The sequence below is a fragment of the Punica granatum genome, chromosome 7, assembly GCF_007655135.1.
Source record: "Punica granatum isolate Tunisia-2019 chromosome 7, ASM765513v2, whole genome shotgun sequence".
Lineage (NCBI taxonomy): Eukaryota > Viridiplantae > Streptophyta > Magnoliopsida > Myrtales > Lythraceae > Punica > Punica granatum.
Window position 1 is genome coordinate 24334744 of NC_045133.1, and position 18804 is coordinate 24353547.

Genomic DNA, 18804 nt, shown 5'->3' on the forward strand with positions numbered 1-18804 from the left:
CTAAAATTGTAACAATTTTAAATATTTATATTGAAGCGACGAACACTCATTTTTCTATTTATTACCATCTGCATTAATTATATCAAAATCTACATTTTGCGCCTCATTAAAATAATTTACCTTGAATTGACTGTTCGCTTACTTGGCAATAATGGACACATTCATTAATTAGATCTTATTAATTTTCTAAAATTTCTATGCTGTTCCTCTTTTAGTATATGTAAGAGAGGGTGCAATTAGTAATTTTGGAAGAAAATGGTTCAATATCTATTAATGAATGAAAAAGAGAGGTTAATTACTTCCCTAATATTACTTGCTAGGCAAAAGGGGCAAAAATAGTGAACCCACCCCCTCCTTCCTCTCCCCTCACGGTAGATTAATTTGCCTTTTACTTTTAACAATAAAGTGATCCATAGTACTAAAAAAAAGTGAGAACTAAGCCCTAGCTGAGTACATGGTTTATTCCATAACAGGTAATCTTTTGTGTTAATTGAGGTGTTCAAGTCCTTTAGAACGTCTCAATCATTTGATATGGCAGGATAAGCGAATTTCTTATTATTCTTTTTATGAATCGATCGTGTTTAGCAAATACTATAATTGACCGTACAACGCAAGCATGCTATTAATTAATACTAATAAGTTTATGTCGAAAAAAAGGATACATAGACATATGTAAAGAAGTCTCTTCTACAATGCAATGAGAGCTTCCCTTAATATTTCCCTTCTTTATTTATTTATTTACTTACTCGTTGAAAAAGTTCCCTCCGAAGATTTTACATTCACGCTAGGGCTTCGGTTAATCATAAATGGCGTCTTTGACTGTAAAATAAGACCTGCTATCACAAGTTCCATTTCCGTAGAGACTTGTAATTAAAATACTGAACACCTTGTTTGTGATACATATAGTGAAAGAATCACGAATTGTGACGCGTTAAAACAAAAGTTTGAAAACTAAGTAAAACCTATTTTAAATAACATGCGCTTAAACCATCCCTCCACAATTCCCTTCTCAATTTATTTACTCGGTAAAATTCTGTGAGAAGATTTCACATTCTCATTATGAATTCAGTTAATCATAAATGATTTATTGAATTTTGAAATGAGAAGTGTTCTCAATAGTTCAGTGCTTCTTATCGTTGAAGCCTTAGGCACAAAATGCTTTACTCGTGACAACGAGAGTAACAAAATCACGAGTTATGACACATTAAAACACAATTTTGAGAGGTCCAAGTTCAATTTGAAGTCTAGTAAAACCTTTCCTAACTGATATGTGATGAGAGCTTCCCTTCGCATTTCCCTTTTCTATATAATTTATTTCTCGACAAAATTCTATAAGAAAATTTCACATTCTCACTATGAATTCATTTAAGAAAACTAACTTCTTTGACCATATAATGATGCTTGCTCTCACGAGTTTAGCGCTTGTTAAGGTTGAAGACTTAGATGAGAAGTGCCTTACTCGTGGCACAGACAATAACGTAATCACGAGTTGTGGCATGTTGAAGCACAAGTTTGCTAGATCCAGCTTCAATTTGAAGTCCAGTAAAACCTCTCCTAATTAATATGCAATGAGAGCTTTACCTTAACATTTCCCTTCTCTATTTATTTATTTTCTCAATAAAATTCGGGAAGAAAATTTCACATTCTCATTATGATTTCAGTTAATCATAAATGACTTCTTTGACTGTATAACGACTTGCTCTCACAAGTTCAAAAATTCTTGAGGTTAAAGCCTTAAACACAAAATATCTTTCTCGTAATACAAATATTAATAAAATCACAAGTTGTGACTCGTTAAAATACGAGTTTAAGATATCCAACTTTGATTCATAGTCTAGTAAAACCTCTTCCTACATGCAATGCGAGCTTCCTTTAACATTTCCCTCCTCTATTTATATATTGTTTTTTTTTCCAACAAGACTACATAATTAAGTTTTACATTCACTGTATTCAGTTAATCATAAATGATTATTTGAGTCACCAAAAAGGCTTGCTATCAAGAGTACAACGGCACAAAACAAACACCTTACTTACTCGTGATATTTAGAGTAATAGAATCATGAGTTCGATTTCAGATCTGAAATCTAATACAATCTTTTATATATATATATATATATTTTAAATAGATAAGATGGAGCGCTAGTAAAACCTTAAAATTGCCGACATCACCCCTTCCAAATTAAGGATTGTTACAATAATTAAAAAAAAAAAAAAACAGAGAGAGAGAGGGAAGCTCTGTTCACGACATTGTGATTGTGCCCATCTTGTTTTCTAGTCCTTTTCCGTTGCATAGACGTACGAATTTACCTAATAATTTCTGTCCTGTCCGTTACGAAGACAAGAAAAGTGAGTTAAAAGGGCAAGAGAGAGATGCAGAGAGAGCCCCACCCATGGCCAAGAAGCCAGCCATAGCCAAAGCTTCCTTCGAAGCAGAGCATCATAGTATAGAGAGATAGAGAGAGAGAGAGAGAGAGCGAGCAGTCATATACAGACAAGCCCAACCTGCTGTCCCCTCCATTTCTTGTTCACCTCTCCTCCTCCTCTTATGCTCTTCTCTTTCATGCTCTGAGCTAACCCTTCTCTTCTTCCCCTTCTTCTTTCCTCTCTCTCTCTCTCTCTATCTATCTCTAGAACAGTGGGGGAGAGACAGCGAGAGATGGTGCTGGGTCCCAACGGCGTCGTTTGGATGGACGGCGTCCCGGAGGATGACGACGCCATCTCGTGGGCCCGGAATCCTGCCGCCGGCGAGGAGGTGGACCCGGACCCCAAGCAGGATGACATCTCAATGTCCATGTCCATGTCCTTCAGGTCCATGCTGGACTCCGAAGCCGCCGCCAACTGGTACTTCAACCCCCAGCCCCCGCCGCCGCACCAGCAGCCGCTCCATGACCTCTCCGCCGGCCTTCACCAGCAGCCCCCGCCGGACCTCCACAGCCTCGCCTTCCTCGACTCTTCCTCCTCTGCCTGCTCCCCTACCCAGCCCCCATTCCTCGGCTTCGACTTAGGCCCTGACGCTTCCCTCCATTTCCTCCCCCCTTTCGACCCCCCCAACCTCCTCCCCAACCCCAACCCTAACCCCGCCGCCGCCGCTCCTCCCGAGCTGGGTCCGGGCCTGCTCGGGTTCTTCGAGGGCTTGGACGGGCCCTCGAGCCTGAACCCTCCACTGTTCTTCAACCGCCCCAAGGTTCTGCGCCCGCTGGAGGTGTTGCCCCAAATGGGGGCGCAGCCCACCCTGTTCCAGAAGCGGGCTGCGAAGCTTGGCATCTCCGGAGGTCCCGATTTCGGGGAATTCGACAACAAGAGGAAGCGGGTCAAGGAGGACGTCGGGGAGATTGTTGGGGACGACGTAGTATCGGGATTCAATTACGACTCTGATGAGGGGACCGATCAAATTATGAGCGGCGCCTGCGGCAAGATTGCCATTGGAGGTGGGGATAGCAGCGGGAAGAACGAGACTTCGGTGGGGAATAACAGTACGGTGACGGTGGGGGGAGACCAGAAGGGCAAGAAGAAGGGCCTGCCAGCGAAGAATCTCATGGCGGAGCGGCGGCGGAGGAAGAAGCTCAACGACCGGCTTTACATGCTCCGGTCTGTGGTTCCGAAGATCAGCAAGGTACAATTCAATCATTCATTGATTATTCTGCTAAAAAAATTGCAGCTTTCCTCATTATTTTATAGTTCCTTATAGTATCTATTGAGTGCCTTCTTTAATCCCCTTTACAATTCTTGGAAGTGGAAAGAAAGTAAAAAGAAAAGAAGCTGTGGGTCATCTTCTTTAGCTGAGAATCTGCTTGAAAAATGCCTTCTTTTCGAACTTTTTGATCTCTAAAAGGTAAATGCTGAAGCTTGATGAAGCAATCTTTTAAAAGGTAAATGCATTCTTTGTGGATTGAAAAGGTGGGAAATGTGCGAATGTTCACTTAAAAGTTCAATACAGAACCACTTTTCTGAACGAAACGTGCTCTGGGTCCTATTGGTTTTTATGTCCTAGCTCATTCTGCAGATGGACCGAGCTTCGATCCTGGGGGATGCAATTGACTACCTGAAGGAGCTTCTGCAGAGGATCAATGACCTCCACAACGAGCTGGAGTCGACCCCGCCTGGAACTCTGCCCCCTACGACGAACTTCCATCCATTGACTCCCACCCCTCCGACTCTCCCTTGCCGCGTGAAGGAAGAGCTGGGCCCAAGCTCGTTGCAAAGCCCCAAAGGCCAACCTGCAAGGGTATCCTTTTTTCTTTAATCTTCTGTTTTTCGTGAATCGTAGCTTAGATTCATCTGGGTAGTCAATACCTCTTTTATCTTCAGCAGATTAATGTGTGGATAAGGCAACTTAATTATAACGCATTTCAGTAAGTTTTTCCTCGTACTGCGATACTAGGCTTATGCAGCTTTTTAAAAATAATGGGTCTTAGTCCGAATTCATTCTTGGAAGTTTGAATGTTATAATTCGTGCATCATTCGGGACATTCTTGTTCTTTCTAGGTTGAAGTGAGGGTGAGGGAAGGAAGGGCGGTGAACATCCACATGTTTTGTGCGAGGAGACCAGGCCTCCTGCTCTCCACCATGAGGGCTCTCGACAACCTTGGACTGGACATTCAGCAGGCTGTCATTAGCTGTTTCAACGGGTTCGCCTTGGATGTTTTCAGAGCTGAGGTAGCACTCTCTCTCTCCATCTCGATAAGTCGCATAACCTTCTAGCTATTTTTGAATGTAGAAGCGTTCATATATTAATCTCAGCTTTGTTTGATCTATAAGTTGCTGAGATAGGATGGGCTCTTGGTGGAGGAGTAGAATTGTTTGGGGGGGGGGGGGGGGGGGGGAAGGACGACTGAGTACACAAACGGGTGAGAATTGAGCCATCTGGGAAGTGGTTATGAGGTGTTTTTTCCGTCCATCCACTTCAAGTGCATCCCGTTCTAATTATTTACTAAGATTTGATGGACCTACAATCGCGGTGACGACTGAGTACTCATTGCTTGGTGCCCCTGTCAGTTCGAATGTAAACTCTATCCAAGACAGACCATTTAGGACCACTTCATAATCTAAACGTGCGTTTTCTGTCGAAAGTGCATGTGGAAAGATGGGAGATGCTAGCCTAGACTAGGCCCGGTATGAGATATTCCTCTGAACCGGGTCAATTACAACAGTCGATTGATCATTTGCCAATCAGCTCTGGGACCCCTTATAAGTCGATAGATGTGATAGTAGGAGGGAAAAGATTTCTCAATGTTTTATTGAGTTAGACATTTTAAGCTTAACTGACCGCATGATCCTATGCCTGTGCTTTTTGTATTCAGCAATGTAGGGAAGGCCAAGACGTCCTCCCGGAGCAAATCAAGGCAGTGCTGCTTGATTCAGCCGGCTTTCAAAATATGATGTGACCAAGGTTGTCGAAACGAGTCGTTTTAACCGAGGGTAATAAAGCGACCGCTAACCCTTAGCTAGCAGTTCTGTGGCAGTCAAGTCTATGGGAAAATCGGCTTCATGCGCTTTGTCATTCTCAATTGTCAATTCAAGGATTATGCCTGAAGCAAAAAAAAAAAAAAATCAAGTTGGAAGTAGAGAGTTAGCAAATTTTATGTGAAGTCTTAGGGTTTGACTCAATCTTTTAACTTTAGATGGAATGTAATTTCTTATGCTTTCACCTTGGAAAAGGCCATTGATAAGGGCCTTTGTTCTAAAGTTATCTTCCCATATATGATTCATGCCCTTTTCTCAAATTTTTTTCTTTTACTTTTATATGCTCATCAAATAGAGAGTATGACGCTCAAGTCAGGATTAGTTTTAGTCAATAAGTTGAAAAATATTTGGTCTATGTCTCATCAAGAAAATTATAGAGACAAAGTAATAATTTTTCTTGGATCAATTTCTGTCAACGTTCTTAATTTATATGTTCTTGCTTCCCCCCCCCCCCCCCCCCCCCCCCCCTTATAAAAGACATTGTTTCAGTTGTTTTAATGAAACTGTTTTTGGATCATGACAAAAACGATTTCCTCCCTTTCTGGCCCGAAGAAACTAAAAAATTATGATAATTTCTCGACATAAAAATGGATCCCAGGCATATTACGCGCATCATGATCGAGTGATACACGTGGGGCCCGCAGAGGTCAGCGAGTCAGACCTTTACATAAAATCTGCGCTGTAGAGTCCCTTCAACGGTGTGGGATTCCTAGCCTTCTGTAGCATGAATGGGCCGGACTAGAGGCCCAGAATCAGGAGTCTCAAGCCCAGAAGTGCATGATAAACACCGTCAAAGCCCAATACTGCATAATCTATATACTATCTAATACTATTATATAAAGGGAGAGCTTGGTGTCTCCCGGTATTTACTTTTATTATATTCTTACCGTGTGGCTCTCAATAATTTTAATTATACTGAAGTACAGAAAAATAACATACCAAATATGGGGTAAAATACTAAATATAATTATACTAGCAAAATATAAATAAAATACTTATTGTATAAAGGTATTTATAGCTCATCTGATAAATCAGAAACTTACTCGCTCGGTGGTTTTCGTTTTTTCCATTGAAAATATAAAATAACGAATAGACTAGTGATAACTATATTGGAGAGACACAGAGAGTAATATGTTACCAGTGCCTCTATTGCAATTACAAGACGGTGATTCTAATCTAAATGGAAGTAACTTTCATGCGATCATAAGAAGAATAAGTACACCGCCGTTTATTTCCCGGGGATTGTAGTTCAATGGGCCGCTCCCTAGCCCATCTCTTATGGATCATCGTGGGCCGATCAGAGTTTCTGGGGAAGTCTCGGGCTCCGTTTATGATCGAGTCATATCTATAGCTCATCTGAGGAACCGACAACTTACTCGCTCGGTGATTTTCGTCTTTTCCATTTGATATATAAAATAACAAATAGATTAGTGATAACTATGTTGGAGACACACGGACAGTAATACGTTACCGGTGCCTCCGTTGCAATTACAAGACGGTGATTCTGATCTAAATAGAAGTAACATTCATGCAATCACAAGAATAGTAAGTACACCACGGTTTATTTCCCGGGGATTGCAGTTCAATGGGCCGCTCCCTAGCCCATCTCTTATGGATCATCGTGGGCCGATCAGAGTTTCGGGGGAAGTCTCGGCGTATCATTGCTAATTAGGGCCGGCAGTATTTGACACGACACGATAACACGACATGGATACGACACGAAGTTAAACGGGTTCGGGTTGGGGTTTTTTGATATTCGGTCTAAACGGGTTCAACCCGTTTAGACACGATTAATAAGCGTGTCTTAACGGGTTGAACCCGTGTAACCCGATTATACACGATTAAACCTGTTTATTTAGACGTGTTTAATCGTGTAACCCATTAACCCTAACGTGTCGAATAAATGGGTCGTGTTAACGTGTTCGGATAATCGGGTTGGTCGGATAAACGTGTCGTGTTAACGTGTCCGGATAACCGGATTGATTGGATAAGCGGGTCGTGTTAACGTGTTCGGATAATTGGTTATAATCGTGTCGTGTATGGACACGTGTACCTATTATGACACGTTTCGATAAACAGGTTTAAACGTGTCTAAATGGGTTGACACGGATATAAACCTGTCGTGTACGGGTTTCCAAAACCTGACCTGTTTAATAAACGTGTCGTGTACGGGTTATGACTTGAATGACACGAACCCATTTAGACACAACACGACACAAATTGCCACCCCTAATTGCTAATGTAGCCTCAAAGGCGGTTGTTCTTGTTGTTTTTCCAAGTTTTCTGGGAAATAAGAGGACCGTACGATCTTATCATATGCGTAGTTTAGATGTCACTATAGTCAGATCTGTTGCGACACTACATGCTCATTGCGATTTTCCCAGTTGTTCAATTCCCAAAATCATATCACTCGGGAAGTAATAAATGATTACAGATCAATGATCACCATTTCTTTCGGTGGGTCTTTGTATATTTCCTATATCTAAGATTTAACAGAAGCACTTAACTCATGTCCTCGGATGGTGAGAGGAAGATGACCATCTTCTTTCACGGACTGATGAGGCGACCGAAGAAAGTCCCTCGAAATATCTGAGAGACTTGGTGATTCCTCCTCCCTTCATCTCCCATCTTCCCCACTCCAAGTATGCGGCGATGAAGCAGAGACTGGTCCCTTCGATTGACATGCTCACTGAGACCGAGCCTTTGTTCCCAAGCTACCCCAGTATCCCACATGCCACAGAGCACCCTCAAATGTTGGAGACATGGTACTTCTGCAGCAGATGCTTGTTCATCCACGTGCTTATGAAGGCCCTGACCTTTTTCTTGCTTGCGATCATCTTGTACCTGCTCAAGGACGGATCTGATATGCTGTTGTGGGTCCGAAGGCAGTCTATCATCGGGGTCACACCTTGGCTGCTGATGAAAATAGATGTTGGCAGCAGCATCGTTGAAATTCATCCATTCTCCCAAGTCCACCACTAAGTTTCCGACCGGAGATCCTACTGCAACGTTTCATGTACCTATGAAGATCCTGAAGATTAACTGGAATAAGCAATCTCACGTGCATTTCATCTCAGTACATGGATGATTACTTGAGATCTAACCTTAGCTCATTAACCGAAAGACAATGATCAATCTCCACCGGATTAATAAACAGTTCACTCACGTCGCCTTCGCAGTCACTCTCATCTGCAAAGACAGGCCAAAATCCGCTGGTCTTTTTGAAGCCATACATACAATACAGATTCCTGATAGCTGAGACCATACTGTGCAGATTGATAGATGGAGCAAAGCTTTTGGAGGGGAGGGGGGGCAAAGTCGGATTAAGCTTTGATTGACACAACAGAAGAAAATGGGGAGAATGAGGGAGGTATTAACCTGAAAGATCATCGATGTAGAAGTGATCGGCTCTCTGGTGCTTCCAAGAGAGCCATTTACGGATTCCTATACCCGTCGGCTTATGGCTTGGAGCGTCCACATGTAGTTTTCGCAGTTAATCATACAAATACAACTCATAGGCTGATTAATTAGCAAGGTCACGTAAAGATAAACCTTCTTCGTCTCTAATTAAACCGCCGAAATATGTCCAAGCCTTGTTTTAATTGTTTCAATGAAACTGGTTTTGGTCGTGAAAGCACATCCCCGAAACAAAAGTAAAAGCTGAACTGCAGTATTCCAAGTTGCCAATTGAAACAAAACGATTTCCTCCCTTTCTGGCGGGAAGATAGGAAAAAAAAAAAAAAATTTGGACCATTTCTCGATTTGTGCGTGTCATCCTTGCGCAGGGGCCATGCTAATCTTCTCTGTATCGTTCCAATTTTATCGGATGTCTCCGAAGAGACGACCTCTGCTGTTCGCTGGTCATTTATAAAGTCTGCTTTGTATAGTCTATTGATCGGTGTGGGATTGCTAGCCTTCTGCATTATCAGTGGGCCAGACTGAAGGCCAATTGTCTTTGGGCCCAGAAGGGTATAAATACCGTCAAAGTCCAACCTAGAGTACTTAGAAGCAAGGTTTCAATTTTTCCAGTTGAAAAATTTATCACCACTTGACTGGGAAATAACAAATAGATTATTAGTAATCTATGTTAGAGATAGTAATACATTACTTGTGCCTATGTTACAATTACAAGATGGTGATTTTAATCTAAATAGAAATAGTTTTTACGCAGTCATAGATAAAAGTATACAGTTTATGTCGCCGGGATTGTAGTTAAATTGGACTGCTTCGATGCCCATATCTTATGGATCATTATGGGCTGACCAGAGCTTCGTGGGAAGTCTGGGGCTCCTTTTATGAGTCACAAGAATCGTGCCCTTGCTCATAGAGCAGTATTTTACATTTTTTCATTTTCGCAATTATATCTTCAAAATATAAATGTAATGAGTAATATGCCATTTTTATTCTCTATAAAATATGAAAAAATATAAAAATTATATTGTGTAGATTGAAATATTAATTTAAGTTAAAATGAATTAAATTATAAAATTTAAATAATAAAAAAAGTTAAGGCCACCCTAAGAAGGGAGGAAAAGAGAAATAGGAATAGAGGAAAAGGAGTGAAAATAGGAAAAGAGAAGGATTTGGTAGTGGGTAGTTAAAGAAAATAGGAATGGATTAATATACTCTCAATTTTTATTTTTATTTTTATTTTCAGTTACAATGGTAGACTCTCAATTTTCTTTTAATTTAGTGTTTTGTAATTTTTATGTTATTTTTATTATGGAATGTATTAGAAAAATGGACGTTACACCAATTAATTTCTTCTTCAATTTCTAATATAGATGAAAATTAGTATTTTCCAATTGAGGAAATCCACAAACTAAAAGCTAATCTTTTGGGCAAATAGGCACCTGTGATTCACTAGACACCATCTAATTCTGACATTAATAGCCTGGAGGCCGAGCTTCAGGGAGTCCGATCGGGCTGGAGTTGGCATGGAATTGGGAGCCTGACGTTTTCTCCTGGTATAGGCGACTCTTAAGTAGTAGCAAATGCTCTTCTAGGAAAGTGTCTCACACGGCTAAACGGCTAGATCGGCTCATTCTAAATATTCAGAGTTTCCTCACCAGAGAATAAGGGCAGTCGTGAATCACAAATATGAGAAGGGAAACTGCTGTGCAGATTGGCTAGCAAGTTATGTTTGAATATGTCGAGCCTGATGGCCTTTGCCAATTGATCTTCGAGGATGTTGTTTGGACAACAGTGTCAGATCATCGAAGTCAGGTCGGGACTCCTGTTCTCTTATTATCACAAAGAGAGTGCAGCTTATGAAGTTTCTGCATAATGTCCGCTCAATTGCAGATCAAGTACTTTCTCTTCACTTCCATCTGTAAACAAATGCATTTCAAATCATCCCACTGGTTGCTAACGTAACCTCCAAAGCGATCGTTCATCTTGTTTTCCAACTTTTCCAGAAAATACGAACACCATAAAGATCTTATCATACCGTATATCCAGTTGATATCTCCATAAACAGATCTGTTGCGACATACAAAGCCGTCACAATTTCCTGGTAATTCAATCCCGAAATCATATCACTCAGTAAGTAATATACATGCTTACAGATGAATTATCACCATTTCTTTTGGTGGGACTATGTATATAACCTATATCTAGGAAATCTTGGAAGTAAACTATGGAGTTTAATCTAATCAATCTCTATATGTATTTCAATATCCCTTTGAAGGAGTAAAGAAGCCAGTGAATGAGAATCTGTTATCGTGTCTGTGTATTTGTTGGGGATGCTTCTAGTTCGATGTCCTTGACAATCATAGACAGCAAAGTCGGTTTTGGCTCTTCTTTCTTAATGTTCTGTTCCTGGAAAAACGAACACGCCGATTATGGAGATGAATATGTTATCATAGTACGTACAGTGCATTTGGGTACTTGGTTCTCAGTTTCCATCGGTTTGTTCAGATGAGTGAACTAACATGTCTGTTTTAATTATGGAAGATTTTTGATAGAACAAATTACTTTTCCTGGGACCATCGTTCCTGCCAAAACGATGGGGTCAGCTGGTAATGGAGCGACCCTTGCCGTGAGGTTTGTGGTTGACTTGACGACTTCAATCTGAATGGAGAAGAGTGCTGAAACGGGACGATGATCGGAGAATTTACTCTCACTGCGGAAGTATGAGAGTTGCTTCACTCCTTTGCCGTACCAAAGAATCCTGTCACACCTGCTCATCATAAGCATGAGGCGTTGTGAGGGAGTTTCGAACTTCACAAGTGCAATGTCAGTTTGGAATCCATTGAACTCGTGATGTTAATTAAGTAATAAAGCAGTGACCATAAGGTCATACACAATACCAAGCAGGAGTCCTCTGCTTCTCCCCGAACCTTCTGGGCAACCCACCGGAGTATCTGTTGCAGTTCAATGAGGAATACTTGTAAGTGGGTGCGAACTCGATGTCGCCTTCCTTCCAACCTTGGAAGATCCCTCCATCCTGCAGCTCCCTCCTAAGTTGGTCGAATTCTTGGAGGGCTCTCCAGTCCTGCTTCTCAATTAGCTGCCTCGCCAAGCTGTCCTCCAAGCACAGCCGATAGTTCAGATCTCCGAACCAGAATATCTGACTGTTTTTTTTTTTTCCCACACAACATGGTAAATGGAAAAGGAGTGACTCACAGATCGATGATCCCAACTCGGTTATGATCGATGTCTATCTATGTGTACACGTTCTCATTTTCTCAATGAGTCCCAAGCATATCCATGACTACTCAAGAATTAACACAAGCACTTACTCATGTCCCAGGATGGTGAGAGGAAGATGGCCATCCTCTTTCATGAACTGATGAGGTTGACCAAAGAAAGTCCGGCGAAAGATCTGCGAGACTTGGCGGTTCCTTCTTCCTTCATCGCCAATCTTCTCTCCCGACGCCAAGTGTGCAGCAATGAAGCACAGGCTTGTCCCTTCGATTGACATGCTCACGGAGACTGATCCTTTGTTCCCCAGATACCCCATTATCCCACATGCCACAGAGCACACCCGAACATTCGAGACATGGTACTTCCTCAGAAGATGCTTCCTCATCCACACACTTATGAAGACCCCGACCATCTTCTTGCTTGCGATCAACTTGTACCCGCTCAAGGACAGGTTTGATAGGCTGTTGCAAGTCTGCAGGCAGTCTATCAGTGGGCTCCCAGGTTGGCCGCTGATGCTCGTCCCCTGGTGATCAGTCAAGGGAAATTCGATGGTGGTGGAGTAGCAGAAACTGTCACTTGAGATTGGCATGGGCATGAGCCACGGGCAACCGGACTTTTCGTTTAAGGCTTTCCCGATGAGGACATTCCAGTTGTTCGCTTGGGTCCCGTCCTCGGCCCCGATCACGTTTCTCGTCTTCAAAGGTACAATCTCCTGAAACCTGTGAAAATAGAAAAACAACATCATTCATCAATTACGTTAAATAAGAGTTTTCCATTTGAGATGGACACAGGTTCTCTAGGAAATGAAAGATATTCCGAACAAGTGGAAAATTTTCCGCGAGTAAACAGCGTTTAGCTTCACTTGCACATACCCGAGAACATAGATGTCGGCCGCGTCGTTGGTATTCAACCATTCTTCCAAGTCCACTACTAAGTTTCCTACGGGAGATCTTCCAGCTACGTTCCATGTACCCACGAAGATCCTGAAGATTTACCGGAATAAGCAATCCCATTTGCATTTCATCCCAGTCCATAGATGATTACTTGAGATCTAACCTTAACTCATTAACTGAAATTGACTGATCAATCTCCACTGGATTAATAAACAGTTCGTTTACATCGTCTTCGCAGTCACTCTCATCTGCAAACACAGGCCAAAATCCACTGATGTTTGAAGCCATACCTACATACAACATCATGATAGCCGTACATACTCCTGATAGCTGGGACCATAAAATGCAAATTGATACATGGAGCAAACTTTGGGGGGCAAATTGAAATTAGAGCTCGATAATAGGAGCGCACTCAACACAAAGAAATGGGGAGAATGAGGGAGACATGAACCTGAAAGTTCATCGATGTGGAAGTGATCGGCTCTTCGGTGCTTCCATGAGAACCATTTCAGGATTCTTAAACCCCTCGGCCTATGGCTCGGAGCATCCATATATAGTCTTCACAATTAATGAAAATACAGATCACAGGCCGATTAATCAGCAAGCTCGCTTAGACATCTAACCCTCTTCATCTCTGATTAAAACGTCGAAGTAAGATATGGAACCCGAAAAAGGAAATGCCACATTTCTGCCATTAAGCTCAATGAACATGGACATTGAGTGAGTTGTATTAGGGGGATAGGGCCATAGTTTTAATCGCCACATACATAATCTTAAACGATGCTCCCAAGGAATGAGAGAGACAGAGAGAGTTCACACCTCAAATTAAAACATGACCAAAGGGGCTTTTTATTAGGAGACTCCTTGGATTGCTATATTACTATATTCTGATATTCTCGTGTAAGAACGCATCTGCTCGACCGTTCTCTGCCAGGGCATGGAGTTGTCGGCCCGGATTGGGACATTAAGGGCCAATATGAACTCGAAAATGAAAACAAAATGGAGTTCAGTCAATGTATAATAGTCAAGACTTCCAATTATAAGGATCTCTTCCCATTACATTACATTCACACCCAGCACCAAAAGAGGCCTTCAACCGAGATGCGCATCGGAGATCCCGGATGGAAAGTTGAACCAAGTCAAGGGATGGAATTGTGGAGTCCCAATTCCATTTGGAGGCAACAGAGTCCATCTCAAGTCGAAGCAGCTCTTCGGCATCATATATATATATATATATATATGTATAGAATACTAATTCCTTTACATAGGTCGATATTCCTCAATCCCGTATATAATAGAAAGCATCTGGTGCTTATGATCATACGCAGTTCTACAACTACATAATGCCGACAGTAATAATTTGTCAAAAGACACCTTCTGAGTGCAAAACTCCACGGCCCCTTAAATATCTTTTTAGGAGAGAATGTTTCATGGACAGGCAGCGCACTCCTTGACTAATGCAGAACTGATATTTGCCCAAATTGTGCGTTGATATTTTTGCTACCATCTTTTCCCGGACAAAGAAATCAGCTGGAAGAGGCAAAATCTGGTTAGGGAAGTGAAATAGTTGTCATAAAGAAGAGCTACATACTTCAGATCATGCATAAATAAGACATCCTTATTCCTGTTTAGCATAAGAACCGACAAGCATCGAATAGCAGAGTACACCAATAACCAAGAACTCAATGCTTCATGTCTCCCCAAGAGTGAGAACTAGCCAATAGCATCACCTTTTCAAACGAAGAAATTATAATCCCTCCAATGGAAGGTTTTGGAGGGAAATGGAATCGGGGAAGACTATCAACCCCGAGTTCTGACTAATCTTCCCTCTTTTTCTTTGACTCCAGGCAAGCTTACTTTTTCTCACACCATTTCCTTCCATTGCCCTTGCAAATCGTCCAGAAAAGGTGTACCCCTCTCCTTACTTCCCTCTACTTTCGTTAAGTAACTCTCCTTTCCTCTCCCTTAGAAGAGCTTAAGACTTGCGTAGAGTTGGCCGTGTATCGATTTAGCCTAATTTACCTAAGTTGATGTGGCACAACACAGACTGCTTGGATATAGAAGTGGATCTATTAGTAGGTAAAGATATCTGCCTCAGCTGCCTAAGAAGTAACTTGTACGGCTTACCTACCCCCCCCCCCCCCCCCCCCCCCCTGCCCCACAACCCCCCGGGGCCCTCCTATTTTCGTTTCAAACCATCGCAATCAGTACCTGTTCGATAATAACAAAACAGAGATATTATCCATATAACAATACGAACAAATTTCTTTCTGACTTCAAATAAGACACTACCTAGTGTGATGCTAAGGACATAAAATGTAGGGAAAAGCATTAGTCTTCAATTCATGAAAAGGCATTCATTGTAAATTTAGAGTGTTGAATATGAGGACAAAGAGCAGGAGAAAGAACTAACCTGGCGAGCAACTTGGGCCAGTCGCCGACTGTCCCTAGATGACCCATTCACCACACTTGATCTCTCAGACTCTTGTGCAGCATCTTCTGTATCCATTGCCAACTTCTTTTGATTGCCTTTTTCAGGAGAGGGCCCATCATCGAGGCTGTTTAATGAGTCCTTCTTGCGCTTTCTATGGAATGTGTACTTAAGAAGCCTGCTCTCTTTAGCTTTAGTAGGTTCTTTACTATCATCAGCAACGTCTTCATCTTTCAAACTCCTGACTGGACCAACTATTATTTCTGGGTCTATATTACAAATCGGAATGACAGGAACTTCAGCGGCATCACTTTCCTGCTCTAGCAATTGAGATTCATTCAGTAACTTTTGTTCCTTCACAATAGTAGACATGTGGACTTCTTTTCTTGCAGAATCCTCTGTCCTTTTACTAAACAGGAAGAGTGGCTCAACACATTGCAGCGATTCCATCTCAGCTTCGTCTTGACCAACGTTACAACAATCTGTGGCTCTATTGACATTGGCACCAACTAGACTAGTCCTATAGTTGCCAGTAACTGACCTAAATGAAGTTGCAAGGGACTTTCTCCTCACCACTTTCCTTTTCCTCTTCCCCTTGAGGACCTTACCTTTAGCTAAGGGACTACTATTATTATGCAGCCCTTCTTTCAGACCAGCAGGGTCTTCCAGCATGTCCTCTTTGGTATCCATTGAGGAAAGTTCAGCTGGGATAGCTTCATCAGCTTTAGTATTGCCATTTGTCAAGTTGCAGTTGGCAACAAAAGAAGAAGATTGACTACATCTCATGAGTTGACGGGAGTAGGATCTGCGGGAAGTACAGTTGGACCTTACAAATTGAAACTTTCTTGTTCGTCTCGCCTGCTGCTTCGGTTTCTTTATTTCCTCTCGCAATAGTTCTTTTCTAGTTGCTAAGCTACTTGCTCTGTGAAATGTTAAGGAAGATGTCCTTGCATCTTTTTTACTTGCCTTTGATTTCAGCTCATGCATTGCTGAAATACAACCATCAACAACTTCTCCAGCAGCTGAAACATCTCGGTGTTGCCTCTCAAATGCACGGATTCTCTGAGTACATCCATTTTTATATAGCTCAGGCTCTGTACTTCTCATGATCATTGAAGCAAGATCAGAACTATGACCAAAATAATTCTGTGGAGAAGCAGCTAATTGTCCAGTTTGTTTTGTGGCATCAACGCAGTTCTGGTCTTGAATTCTCTGACTAAAAGCTCTGTTTGTTACGGAAGAAGCTGCTATACTTTCAACTTCCGAGTCTGATGAATATGGTACAATAGGAACCACATTATTTAAATGTTCCTCAGGCATTTCATCTTTAGGGTAAACTGCATCTTCCTTGGTATTCTCTCCACTGAAACGCTGCATCTCATTCTTCTTCTTCTCCACTTCATCAGATACATTTCTCAGTTCCACTCTAAGATCTAATATTTTGTCTTCAGCCTCCTGTAGCTGTGCTTCAAGCTCTTCAATCCTCTTTCTTTGGTTTATGGCGTTAATCTCAGCTTCAGTTTCCTGAAGAGAAAATCTTCAATCACCAAAAAACCAAAGAGTTGGGGAAAAAAATTCTTTTAATTACCATTTCACAGCTACCTTAACAGGTCATGAGAATGCATGACAAAAAGAGATTCAAATTTTACAAAAAGATATTCAAATTTTAAATAAGGACTCTCGACAGGTTTCATTACATTTAGAGAGTGCATACATCTGAGGCCAGTAATTATCTGGATATATGTGTGTGTGTGTGTGTCCAGAACAAATAGCAGGGCAATGGGACAGTTGCAGAAAATGAGCTCTACGAAAATCAGTTTTCATCTCTAAGCAAGATACGCCTACTATCTTACACATCTCCCGATTTAATCCTGGTAAATAATTCTTAAAATATCTCTATGTAACAAACTCGAATGGTGAAGAATTAACACAAAGGACAACACTAAGGAAGGATGAATACTGACAGGACCAAAGACAACATTTTTATTATTAGTCTAGCAGATAATAGTACAATATCCTACCCGGATAGGTAATAGTCATCGGAAATAATCAGCGAAGATGTCTTTCTGTGAACTACTTACTTCAAATCATAGTGAACTCAAGCTGTCCATGACGTGTTAGTGATGTTGTTACTGCATAAGCATGAACTCAAGTTTTTGAAACTCAGACAAGCGAAATTTAACTACGCGCTGCATGTAATCCTTCAACTCTCCCCCACGGATTCAGCAACTTGTGAAGAAAGCTACATAATACAGTAAGAATGAGCAGAGCAGGACCTCGTTACCATAGTGTAGAATATTCCGAACGAAAATCGCTCGATCACAACATCCCGTATACCATTTCCGATCATTTAAGCCAATTTAGTAACAGGACAGTGGACAGTTTCAACAATATGCTCCTACACAAGTGGAGAAGAGAAAACCATAGCAATGCACGCCAAACCAGAGAGAGAGACGGATGCCGAACAGAACAATACCTTAGCATCGATCATCTTCTTCAAGCGGAGGAGAAGTTGAAGCGCTTCACCTTTTGCGGCATTGAGATCATGCTGAGACCGGAGCGCCCTATGCTCCGACGCGATGACGCGAGCTGCCGCCTCCTTGGCCGTGTTCAGGATGATCTCCGCGTAGTCCTTCTTCAGCGCCACCATCCTCTTCGAAACAACAGGAAGCACCAGAAATCAGCAATCCGAACAGCGAAGCTCGGGAAACAGAAAGCGTACTACCCGGGCAATCAAACGGAAGAAGAAGCATTTTCCCAAAAAAAAAAACGGAGGAAAAGCTAGTCCAGGCGGCGATTGCGGGGTGGTGCCGGCTGCTGGCCGTGACATGAAATCGACGTTACCTCAGACTCGTCCATGGCCGGATGAGGGATCGAGAATCGAGCAGTGATGACGGGGAAAGGGAACCTCTCTCTCTCTCTCTCTCTCTCTGTCACACAGTCGCAGTGTATTTCCTCTCTTTCGTTTCCCCTCGGCTTCGTTCTCAGCTGTGTCTGTTAGGAACTGAAAAGCAAGCTGAACTGGTCCTACATATTTACATTTTTGCCCCCCCAAATTCTGTCTTAAAATTACGAATTTCAACGTGAATATAATTGCTTCAAAGTAGGTATCCTATCATTGAAATCACCAAATATCTTTAGCATTCTAATCGAGATTAATTGCTTTTGAGGGTCGACTTAATTCTGATTGTGAGATTACCTGTACGGTTTTTTAATCACTGCTCTATAAGTAAATTCGCTCACCGGAACTCAATTTACCATCGGTGCACATTCCCGTGATTAGTACATCAAGTATTGATCGGTAGGAGAATTATCTCTTTGCAGACATTGAGTAAAATCGAAATGATTCCCATAGTACGAATCCCCTTT

General features: G+C 41.8%; 2 protein-coding genes and 1 non-coding gene across 5 annotated transcripts; 1 reads left to right on the forward strand and 2 right to left on the reverse strand.

The window, feature by feature from the left end:
• Nucleotides 1-2375: 2375 nt before the first annotated feature.
• Nucleotides 2376-5723, forward strand: LOC116214741 (transcription factor ICE1-like). Its single transcript, XM_031550182.1, has 4 exons — nt 2376-3613; nt 4004-4225; nt 4486-4656; nt 5301-5723. The coding sequence occupies exons 1-4, from the start codon at nt 2657-2659 to the stop codon at nt 5382-5384; spliced, it is 1434 nt and encodes a 477-aa protein (XP_031406042.1). The 5' UTR covers nt 2376-2656; the 3' UTR covers nt 5385-5723.
• A 3479-nt stretch (nt 5724-9202) lies between these two features.
• Nucleotides 9203-9305, reverse strand: LOC116215751. The gene has a single exon (XR_004158551.1). It is a non-coding gene; the product is annotated as a U6 spliceosomal RNA (small nuclear RNA).
• A 1537-nt stretch (nt 9306-10842) lies between these two features.
• Nucleotides 10843-18440, reverse strand: LOC116214729 (type IV inositol polyphosphate 5-phosphatase 7-like). Of its 3 annotated transcripts, XM_031550167.1 has the most exons (8): nt 14735-15135; nt 13456-14534; nt 13168-13252; nt 12984-13094; nt 12207-12830; nt 11775-12038; nt 11440-11644; nt 10843-11283 (listed from the first exon to the last, which is right to left on the reverse strand). In XM_031550167.1, the coding sequence occupies exons 2-8, from the start codon at nt 13553-13555 to the stop codon at nt 11182-11184; spliced, it is 1491 nt and encodes a 496-aa protein (XP_031406027.1). In that variant the 5' UTR covers nt 13556-14534; nt 14735-15135; the 3' UTR covers nt 10843-11181. The 3 variants fall into 3 exon arrangements, with proteins under 3 accessions (XP_031406027.1, XP_031406024.1, XP_031406025.1); XM_031550164.1 differs by lacking the exons at nt 10843-11283; nt 11440-11644; nt 11775-12038; ... (2 more) ...; nt 13168-13252; nt 14735-15135 and adding exons at nt 15418-16959; nt 17912-18088; nt 18280-18440 and having other exon boundaries at nt 13994-14534; XM_031550165.1 differs by lacking the exons at nt 10843-11283; nt 11440-11644; nt 11775-12038; ... (3 more) ...; nt 13456-14534; nt 14735-15135 and adding exons at nt 15170-15215; nt 15418-16959; nt 17912-18088; nt 18280-18440.
• Between the last annotated feature and the right edge of the window lie 364 nt (nt 18441-18804).